Here is an 11,849-nt window from a genome sequence, read left to right as displayed (position 1 = left end):
TAACACTTGAAATTTTTTATCATTCTAAGTGTTAAAAAGAATAGAAACATTTTTTAGAATCATTGTTAAAAACACTCTAAAATTAAATAAAAATTCAAAACCTTTAATCTGACATAGTGAATCGAAACCAAAACGAAACAAAATTTGAACTTTTCCAAGTCAATATTAAGGATGAAAGCCAACATAGAAAAAATTAACTTACATCCCAAGGATGCGGCTTTCATCCGATGCATGGAGAAGAGTCCATGCGTGGACTGCGGCTTTCTTCCCATGTGCGCGAACTGTCTCAAGGATGTGGCTGCTTCTTCAATAGCAGCACGTCTCTCACAAAGGCGCGGACTTGTATGGGAACGTGTGGGTTAATGGTGGATTGTGCATCCACTCATCTCCATGCATGCGTATATGCTGTCGTTCAAAGTGGGTTGTGTATGTCGAGATTGTGACCACTCCTGTCATCATGAATTCAAGGGATATTGATCATGTGTGCAGGCAGTGCACCCTCCAAATCATCTGATCTGTTCCTCAGAGTCCGCGACTGTGCTTCTCTATGTATGTGTCATGATCCTCCCAATGGTCCCAGCTCAATGAGTGATAGCCTTGCTTTTTCAGAACTCCCTTGGCAGCCTGATCATGCTTTTCTTTGTCAGTGGCGGCTGATTTTTGATCCGTGTTTCTACTATCTAATCCTCAAGATACCCAGCGAATCTTCCTTCATGACCTGTGTGTGTGGTCAGAAAATTTTCAATGGATGCCTATGTTCGGGATGACCTTCCATACCACTCCATCTCTCTTGCTCCCTGAGTGCACGCTGCGTATTCTAAGTTAAATATTGCAGGTGGAGTCCTTAACAAAATCTACAACATCCAAATATTTTCTTGTTTTTTTATTTGGTCAAGATTTGGTTATTTGGTTTCTATTTTATAGAAAGTAGTTGCTCATTATCTAGTAGCTTGATTTTCTGCTATTCTAATGTCATTTCAGTTACAAACTCATGTATAAATTCAGCACTCTTCATCAACAAACCGTGTGTTCCAACAACCTAAAATATATATTTTGCATAAGTGTTTAAATCTTAGACCAACATTGTGGTATCAGAGCTGAAGTTATCTTGAGGAGCCAGTGAGTTGTGTAAGCCCAAATACCTTGAGAGTGTCTAAACACCTAAAAACCCGTGAGGTGAGTGAACCCAAAACACCACGAGTGAACCCAAACACCTTCTAAAATCATCTAGCAATGGAGGAGTCAAGTCTCACAACTTCACCATCAATTCTTGATGGAGACAATTATGAAACTTGGGCTGTTAGAATGACAGTTCATCTACAAGCACTTGATGTTTGGGAAGCAGTGGAAGAAAATTATAAAGTTCCTCCCCTGGGAGCCAATCCAACTGTGGCTCAAACGAAGTTGTATAAAGAAAGAAAGACAAGAAAGGCTAAAGCGAAGGCTTGCTTGTCTGCTATAGTTTCACCATCAATTCTCATAAAAATCATGAAAATTGATTCAGCTGCAGAAATTTGGGAGTATCTCAAGAAGGAATACAAAGGAGATGAAAGAATCAAGAACATGACGATGATGAACTTGATTCGAGAATTTGAAATGAAGAAAATGAAGAAATCTAATGCTGTTAAAGACTATGGTGCACAACTTCTTTCAATAGCAGACAAAGTTAGGCTGCTTGGAAAACAATTTTCCAATGAGAAGATTGTTTAAAAGATATTGGTTAGACTTCCTGAGAAATATGAAACTATAATTTCCTCTTTGGAGAATTCAAAGGATCTGTCAACTATTAGCTTGACAGAATTATTACATTCCTTGGAGGCTGCGGAACAAAGAAGACTCATTAGACAAGGAGATACTGTAGAATGAGCATTTCAAGAAAGAATGCAGAAAAATGCATGCCATAAGAATGGCAAGATGAACAACAACAAGCCAAGCAACAACAACAAAAGAAATGGAGTTTTTCCACCTTGTCCTCATTGCAAGAAGACAAATCATTCTCCACAAAAATGTTGGTGGAGACCACATGTGAAATGCAGCAAGTGTGGTAAACTAGGACATGTGGAGAGGATTTGCAAAAATCAACAGCAGAAAGAAACTAGTGCAGCAGTTGACTATTGTCAGGAGGAGCAATTATTGCAGCAACGTGTTTTGCTAATAAAAACACCTCTGAAAATTGGCTTGTGGATAGTGGTTGTACAAACCACATGACAAATAATCAAGATCTCTTTAGAGAACTTGATAGAACAACTATTTCCAAAGTCAGAATTGGAAATGGTGAGTATATTCCAGTAAAGGGCAAAGAAACGGTTGCTATCGAAAGCCAAATAGATTTGAAACTCATTTATGATGTTTTGTTTATGCCTGACATTGACCAAAACTTACTTAGTGTTGGACAGCTCGTTGAGAAAGGATTTAAAGTTTATTTTGAAGATACGAATTGCATTATCAAGGATGCTAAAGGCAAAGAGGTGTTTAACATAAAAATGAAGGGCAAGAGTTTTGCCTTGAATTTATTGGGAGATGAGCATGCTATTGTTTTACAACAAGATAGCACAACAATGCTTTGGCACAGAAGGCTCGGGCACTTTCATCATGATGTTGTGCTCTACATGAAGAAAAATCAAATAGCTGAAGGACTTCCTGACTTAGAAAAAGATCTTCCTATAAGTGCTAATTGTCACTATGGGAAGCAAACTAAACTTTCCTTTCCAAAAAAAACATCCTGGAAAGCAACCCAAAAATTGCAACTGGTGCATATTGATGTTAGTGGACCTTAAAAGACGCCATCCTTGAAAGGGAATGCATGCATTGTTCACCAGCTCACTGCACCATATAATCCACAACAAAATGGAGTCATGGAGAGGAAAAATAGAATGATTTTGGAGATGACAAGATGCCTTTTGCATGAAAAAGATCTACCTAAAAAATTTTGGACCGAAGCTGCAAGTACAACAGTATATTTGCTGAACAAATTGCCTACAAAAGCATTAAAGAAGTAGACCCCTTTCGAAGTTTGGTTTGAGTTTCTATGTGGAAGACTTGGAGTTTGCATCTACTAAGTCAAGGAGGAGTGTTGAATTTTGACTTAGTATCTGCTGGAATTTGAATTTTGAAGTTAAATATTACAACTGGAGTCCTTAACAAAATCTGCAACATCCAAATATTTTCTTGTTTTTTATTTGGTCAAGATTTGGTTATTTAGTTTATGTTTTATACGAAGTAGTTGCTCATTATCTAGTAGCTTGATTTTCTACTATTCTAATGTTATTTCAGTTACGAACTCATGTATAAATTCAACACTCTTCATCAATAAAACGTGTGTTCCGGCAACCCAAAATATATATTCTGCATAAGTGTTTAAATTGATGGTGTGGAGCCTAAAAAAAATTGATGGTGCCTATATGATTTTCTTGTGAAAGAATCTACTCTCCAATTTCCATGGAGCGTGTCCAGAATGCTTGCTGGTTGTGGTCTCCTATGGAAAATTCTTCGTCGAGCATGTCCAGAATGCCTGCTAGTTGCGGTCTCCTGTTGAAAATTCTCTTGATTGTGCCTGCAGGTTGAATCTCCTTCTCCCTCTCCCATGGTGTTGTGTTTCAATGAGGACCCTCCCGACAACTGACTAAATCCCTAGTTTCCTTTCGGTATGTGGTTATGTACCATTCTTTCCATGTGCGTGCATAGGGATCTCTTCCTTCCCATATTATGTCATATCCTTTGTGTGCCCTTAAGGTAAGTGGATGACAGGGATGACAACGCATATTTCTTTCTCAAATAAATTCCCCATGCATTATCTCCAAATTTATGCAAAAAGTAAAACAAAAATTAAAGGAAAGATGTGTATTTTGAAAATAAAAGATAAAATGTAAAATTAGATGATTTAGAGAAAATAGCAAGTCACTTTCATGCAAAATAAAAATGAAAAAAGAATTAGGAATCATAAAATAGAAATATAAAGGAAATAATCAAACACATATATGTATAAGAAAATCAAAATATTAATTTGTTGACGAGAAAGTGAATAATTCGTATAATGGGATTTGTATATTCAATTGCTATATCGAAATGGTTATAGAGGTACTCAATATATAAAGCCCATATACGATCTAAATTTGTCTAGAAATACCTAAGGAAAGTTGACCCTGTAGAGTGGAGGGATTGTAGCGATCTGATCCCTTCGCTTATGCCTGTAACGTAGGGATTATACAACTCAAGTCCATATTCCCCCTCAAGTTGGTGCATAGATGTCGCTGATGCCCAACTTGTCAAGTGAGTTGTAAAAGATCTTACTGCACACCGCCTTAGTGAGGATGTCTACTAGTTGGTCATCGAATTTGACAAATGGGAATCGGATTATCTTAGCTTCTAAGTTCTGATTGATAAAATATCGGTCTACTTCCACATGCTTAGTTCAATCATGTTGGACTAAGTTATGGGCAATATCAATGGCTATCTTGCTATCACAAAGCAAGTTCATCTCATAACTAGGAGAAAAGCCAATTTTTGTCAACAATCTTCTCAGCTAGAGCAACTCGCACAACCCCTTAGCCATTCCTTGAAACTCCGCCTCTGCACAAAATAGTGCTACTACTTTTTGTTTTTTTACTTCTCCATGTTACTAGGTTTCCTCTAACAAATGTGAAGTAGTCTGATGTGGATTTCCTATCGAAGATATTTCCTACCCAGTCAACATCGGTATGCCCTGTAATTTCCAAGTGCCCATTCTTTGAGAACATAATTCCCTTCCTTGGGGTTCCCTTAAGATATCTCAAAATTTGAGTCACTACATTCATATGATCTTCACTCGGGCAATGCATGAACTGACTCACTACACTGATCCCATAGGCAATATCAGGTCGGGTATGTAAAAGATAAATTAGTTTTCCAACCAGTCTCTGATATCTGCCTTTATCAGTGGGGATATGGTCAGGGTATTCTCCAAGCCTGTGATTCTGTTGTATTGGAACATCTGTTGTTTTACAGTCTAACAATCCAACTTCTGATAATAGATCAATGGTATACTTTCGTTGGGAAAGCAAGATACCTTGTTTAGATTGAGCCACTCAATTCTTAGAAAATATTTCAACCCACCCAAACTCTTCATTACTTCCTCGGTATTATTTCTTATGATGATCATATCATCTACATACACTATTAGTGTTGTTGCCTTGCCTTGCCGATGCTTTAGAAATAGAGTGTGATCAAAATTGCTCTGTTGAAACCCGTACTTTCTCATTGCTAGGCTGAGGCGTCCAAACCAAGCTCACGAAGACTGTTTCAAGCCATATAGGGTGCACTGCAGTTTACACACCGCCTTGCCAGACGTTTCAGTGTACCCAGGAGGAATATCCATATAAATTTCTTCGTCGAGGTCATCGTGGAGGAACACATTCTTTACATCAAATTGGAGTAGCAACCAGTCAAGGTTCGCTGCAAGGGATAGAAGGACTCTTACTATGTTCAGCTTGGTTACAGGTGAAAAGGTCTTCATACAGTCAACTCCGTAAGTCTACATATATCATTTTGCTACAATTCTCGCTTTATAGCGCTTAATTGACCCATCCACCTTGTATTTGATGGAGAATACCCATTTGCACCCCACTATCTTGTGGTCTTCTGTCAAAGGGACAAGAATCCATGTCTTGTTTTTCAACAATGCTTTCATTTATTCCTTCATCCTTTGGACCCACTTAGGGTCCCGTAGAGCCTCCTCTACGCTTGTAGGAATGTGATGCACCAATAATTCATTATAAAAGCTCTTTAAGGGTTCTGAGAGCTTCTCTATTGAAACGTAATTGACAATCGAGTATTTGGATTTGTGTGTCTTAATATCTGGAGAGTAGTGTTCTAGTGGTTTTCCACGATTGTGCTTGGGAGGTAACTGATAACTATCGTTAGTTAAATGTTTTGTGACAAGAGGGGAGAACTTACCTCAGGAATTTCTTCAAGAATATTCTTAGAAATTGGGTCATGAGGTATTGTAGAATGAGAAGGTGTCTCAGCGATCGGAGTCGGTGTCTCAATAGTCGGCGTTAGTGGCTCTGTAGTCTGTTCCATACCCATGGTAGTTGGTGGCTCTACAGTCAATGGGATGTCCTTGATTCACTCTTCATTGTGTGTCTCCTCCTTATGGGAAGAATTGGATGGATGATAGAACATCTTGAACTCGAGGAAGGTGACATCCATAGTAACATAGAGTCGCTTGTTTGTTGGATCATAGCACCAGTAGCCTTTTTGATTTGTGGCATAGCCTAGAAAGAGACAGCGACGAGCACAAGGGTCAAGTTTTGTGCGCTGGTTACGGTGAAGATGAACGTAGACAACGCATCCGAAGGTTCGAAGAGGAAGAGTCATAGCCAGAAGCACTGATATACTCGTAGCTAAGGCTTGTAAAGGTGTCTTGAAACCTAGAATCCGAGATAGCATCCGATTGATGAGATGCACAACAGTCGTAATTGCATCAGGCTAGTGAGAGCTAGGTAAATGTGCTCTTAATAGGAGAGCACATGTGGTCTCGAGAATATGGTGATTCTTACATTCTACTACACCGTTTTGCTTTGAAGTTTGGGGACATGAGGTTTGATGTATCAACCCATACTGGTGGAAGTACTCCTGGAATTGTCGATTCATGTATTAACTACCATTTTCAGAGCGAAGGACTCTGAGTTTGTCATAAAATTGGGATTCAATCATTGTGTGAAAATAACATAAGGTAGTAAAAACCCATCTTTGTTTTTCAGTAGGTAGAGCCACGTCATTTGAGTGCAATCATCAACAAAGAGAACAAACCAGTGATAACCCGATAGAGTAGATTTTGGGGATGGTCCCCACACATCAAAATGAATTAAGCTAAAAGGAACATCACTCTTATTTTTATGTAAAGGATAAATTGCCCAATGGATTTTGGACAAAATACAGGTTTCACATTGAAAATCTGAGATAGAGAAATTAGAAAATAAACTAGGTAGTAAATGCTTCAAATACCCAAATGACGAATGGTCGAGTCGTCGATGGCAGAGCCAAATTTGTTCTATTTTGGAATCACCCAACTGTCCCACATGATATGTCAATCCCATACTAAAGTCATCCACATAGTAGAGCCCCCCTTTCTTAGTGCCACGCCCAATAATTTCCTTCGTGAGAATATTCTGGATAAGGCAAAAATTAGGGTACATCAGTGTTGTGCAATTTAAGTCCTTAGTAAGTTGACTGACATAAAGCAATTTATGAGATAGGGATGGTACAAATAATGTATTGGAGAGTGATAGGGCTAGTGATAGCATCACAGTTCCAGCCCCTTGTACCAATGAAATAGCACCATTAGCATTCACAATGCTAGTTCGCCTAGGAGCAATATGCTGACAAAAGTCCTTTGCATCAAATGTCATATGATCCGTGGCTTCGGAATCCAGGATCCACAAGCTGCACTCACCACTTCTAATAGATCGAAGATATGCTATACCTAGCGTGTTACTGGTAGAGTTAGTAGGAATTAGAGACAACTGGGGTTCTGCCACTGCGATTTTTGTTTTACCAATACTAGGCTCAATATTGGTGCCATTACGTTTCTTTTTAACTTGGAGCTTAAAGCAAGTGTCCCGTGTGTGTTTGGAATTTCCACAATGGGAACACTTTAAGCCTTTTGTCCGTTGCTTTGAACTTTGGCCAGTAGGATTAGATTTATTGAGTATTAGAACTCCTTCTTTGCCAGATGAGCTCGGACCTGTTTTCAGTCCCTTGGATGTCAGCCCAACTCTCATCCCTTCATCAGAACCATTCCCCATCACTGTCTGTCACACCATTTCTAGTAGACGCACACGTAGGCTTGCTCAATTGTCAGAAATGGCTGCATTTATAGCACAATGCTCTTGACTTAGTCAAGTCAATCATCAAGGTCGTCCAGGACACATAGATCCTCTTTTCCTAGAGAATTGTGGTGTACTGTTACACATCTTCAGGCACTCCATGGGGTTTGGCCACGGAAAATCTATTTCCCTTTATAAGCCTTGTAGCTTGTTATAAAATTCCTCCAAAGATCCACCATTCTGCCTTAGCCTACTCACCTATTGTCAGAGCTCATACACCTGAGCAATGTCACTCCCATCAAAGAAAGTGACAACGCTGGCATCCCAAAATTCTTTCGCATTAGGATACCAGATGAATGTGTTAATGAGGAATGAATCCATGGTGTTGATGAGCCAACCTTTGACAACGACGTTTTCAATTTTCCATCGCTGGAAGAATGGATCGATCAGAGCAAGTTGGGGTAAATCACCGTTAATGTATCCTAATTTGTCTCTCTCTGAGATAAACATCTCCACAACTTAGAACCATAGTGCATAATTCGATCCATCAAGTTTTATGCCAATCAAGGCAGTATCCGCCACTGCAGTTGGGGTTGGGGCCTTATTTAGCACCTCAGCCATCTTCATGGTGAGTCTTGATAAAACAGAGGTCATTGTTGGTGGAGACCCTCCTATCTGAGAGTTTGATTAAGACATTTTTATGGGTTGTTGTTATGTTGTCAGGGTTGGGTAAAATCAAGGAGTTGATACCAAAGAGCAAAAACGAACCCGCTCTAATACCATGTTGATGAGAAATGGAATAATTCGTATAATGGGATTTGTATATTAAATTGCTATATCGAAATGGTTACAAAGGAGTTCAATATATAGAGCCCATATATGATCTAAATTTGTCCAGAAATACCTAAGGAAAGTTGACCCTGTAGAGTGGAGGGATTGTAGTGATTTGATCCCTTCACTTATGTCTGTAACATAGGGATTATACAACTCATGTCCACATAATTCACCCAATTAAAAAAAAAAAAAAAAGAATCCTCAATCTTAAGCTATTTTCTAAAACAAAAAATAAATGTATAAATAAATAAATAAATATTACATATGCAATCAAAATTTGAAAATGAATATCAATGCAACATATAATAATGAAAAATGGAATATCGAATTCACACAACTAAAAAAACCGCTTCATGCAATCAAAATCAAGCCAAATACTCAACTAATCTAAAAAATCAAGCAATCAAAACCAAGGTCTAACCTCAAGTGAAACAAACCTGAATAAGTGTCCAAGTGATATATCCTAAAAAAAAAGTGTCTAAACAACTTAAGGTGATTAAGAAAATGTCTAAGTAACCTAGGGTGATAAGGAATGTGTCTAAGTGACCTAGGGTGATCAGAAAAGTGCCTACGTGACCTAGGGAGATTAGGAAAGTGTCTAAGTTACCTAGGGTGATCAAGAAAGGTGCCTAAGTGACCTAGGGTGATTAGAAAAGTGTTTAAGTGACCTAGGATGTGTTCAAGTGACCTAGGGTATGTCTAAGTGTGTTAGGACGTGTCTAAGAGTCCTAAAAGTGTACCTAAATGAGTTATCCTAAAAAAAAGAGGAAAACCCTATATCTAATTTGACATTGCCAAAGGTCACAATGAGGGGCCAAATAAATCTCTCAACCAGAGTCTCTAAGGTGGCTAAAAAAGTAAGTTGTATGGATAGTAATGAGCTATCGAGGAATTGCTATGAAGTACTGAAACAACACCTAATAAGCATATGCTAAAGAGAATAAATGAAGGGTCTACATAATAGAATAAAAATTTTGTTCTCAATTCATTGCCTTAGTTGAGTTACAAGATTGGTATATATATATAAATTTCTCTAAATAGATGGAAAAGGATTATATAACAGAAAATTAAACATTGATTTACTAGGGAAATCATAGACATATCAAAAAAGAAAATAATGTTGCAACATATTTCAAAGTGAAAATCATGTTATTAGTCAACTTGCCTTTGTGTTGCTTACTAGGATTAAATGGACTCTCATATACATAATGCATACTGGCAAAACTTAACATCTCGTTACCATATAATACCATATGGTATCATTTTGATCATATTTTCATTTTTTTTAAGTTTTTCTTTATTTAAATAAAATGGTTGACAAATGAAGATGAATGTTATCTACAATCTAACTTAAGCATAATAGGAACCCTAATCACAACTGTAAGAGGATCCTCCAATTTAATAGCTATTAATAGTTCTAAAAGTATATGCTTAGAGCCATGTAGTTTTTATGGTTCCAATAATAACTAAATGTATGAATAAAATAATTATTCCTTTTCAACATCTTTCATTTTTAGGAATAACTCTTTCATACCTTTTACAAATAATTATTTCATGTTCCAAAGAGTCTAAGGGTAATTATTTGTGCATGGTATTTCAGATGTGAAATAAATTAAGTTGATGATGCTTCATAGAAATGAACAAGGCACTTGGCCCCCCATTGTTTGTATTAGGGCCTCTAAATTAGCTTGATATACATTGTTGATCCATTATTATTTCAGTCAAATTTATAGCTTAGTAAAGCATAAGAACTTATAAATTTATTTCCTCTATTTATTAGACTCAAAAAAGGTAGGGTATTAGCTAGGGTTGTTACCCAAATCTTCATAATGAACATTGTTGGCCCACCATTACCAAATAGCTTAAAGACCAATTGGTAATTCAACATCTTATTTCTCAATTGTTTATTTCCTCTATTTGTGGAGTCCACATACATGCTCAAGAAAGGTTGTTTGTGAGGCAGGGTGTTAGAACTACAATCCTTATCTAAGTGTATATTATACTATTACCTAATAGCTTAAATCTTTAAGTCAAACTGGTAAAGCTTGATTTACAATTTAGTTCTTAGTTGTTTGATCTTTCTTGTTGTTATGTGTTGTTCTCGAGGTTTTGACAACAAAAGGTTTAACTTTGGATGTATTAGAACTCAAGTGGATGTTCATAATCATGATCTTTCTGCATACATATAGGTGTTTTTTTTTATAAAAAAAAAAAAAAAAGATAGAGATTTTAATTTTTGGATTCCAAGAATGTGAGTATTCCTTCCAATCTTCCTAGATATTTTGTGAAGGGTTTATTAATAGATAAGTGCAAAACTTTCGTGCAACAACAATACTAACCTTAAATATGCAATATTTTCTTGGATTAATAATAATAATAACCACAAAAGGCTAAGAAAATTTATGTAGTTTGATACAAAGCCTACAACATAGGTGACAATGGTGAAGAAACTCCCATTATTGTGCAAGGATACTTAACATAGGGATCAATTTTGTAATTATCAAAGGGACCTATCCCACATGAAAGTTCCTTTACAAGAATCCCTCGTAATGGAAAAAAAAATTGAGTTATTTTTCAATAATTTTAACATTGACTCAAAATTTTCCAACCTTCACAAAAATGAAAATCTTCCACATAGCTTCAACACCAATTAAGCCTAGACTCTATAGTCATTTTCCAATAACTTTTAGATTCTATAGACACCAATTAAGTCTAGATAATACTTAACAGTAGTTTTGGGAATGCTCACACAAGTGCATCTTAAAATCAATGTGTTTAGTCCTCTCTCCAAACACATTAGCTATCACAGTATAAATTAGTCAGTTCTTGTTGGAAGTTCAAATGGAAAAACTAACGTTGAATCGGCAAATAACTTATTTGAATCATCTCTATAACCGGTATGTGTTTTGTTTCATTAGTTGACAAAGTAATTACATATTTCAATTTTATTTTTGGCATAAGAACGCTATCACAGAAAGTGATCGAAGACATACCTTCACAAAGACCACCTTCTGTCAATCCCCAAAATTACATGCATAACCCAATATAACAATTAATAACACATATCACATAAATGCACGTCACTGTCTCTTTCCTATAATAAACCAACTAACAATGAATCTTTTGGTAAGGTGATTCATATACCTTCTTACCATATTAACTAAGTAAAATGTTAGGGCTAATGTACCCCATAGCACGTATAATGCTTCA

General features: G+C 36.8%; 1 protein-coding gene across 1 annotated transcript; it reads left to right on the top strand.

The window, feature by feature from the left end:
• Positions 1-1,233: 1,233 nt before the first annotated feature.
• On the top strand, positions 1,234-1,710 carry LOC117924749. The gene has a single exon (XM_034843466.1). It carries the CDS (start codon positions 1,234-1,236, stop codon positions 1,708-1,710), a length of 477 nt encoding a protein of 158 aa, XP_034699357.1.
• Positions 1,711-11,849: the final 10,139 nt, after the last annotated feature.

Source organism: Vitis riparia, chromosome 11 (assembly GCF_004353265.1).
Source record: "Vitis riparia cultivar Riparia Gloire de Montpellier isolate 1030 chromosome 11, EGFV_Vit.rip_1.0, whole genome shotgun sequence".
NCBI classification, from domain to species: Eukaryota; Viridiplantae; Streptophyta; class Magnoliopsida; order Vitales; family Vitaceae; genus Vitis; species Vitis riparia.
This window is presented reverse-complemented; position numbering and strand designations above follow the sequence as displayed.

What these genes read in the sequence shown, in the direction of transcription:
- LOC117924749 (XM_034843466.1), top strand. Translation starts at nt 1,234, where the DNA reads ATGGAGGAGTCAAGTCTCACAACTTCACCATCAATTCTTGATGGAGAC.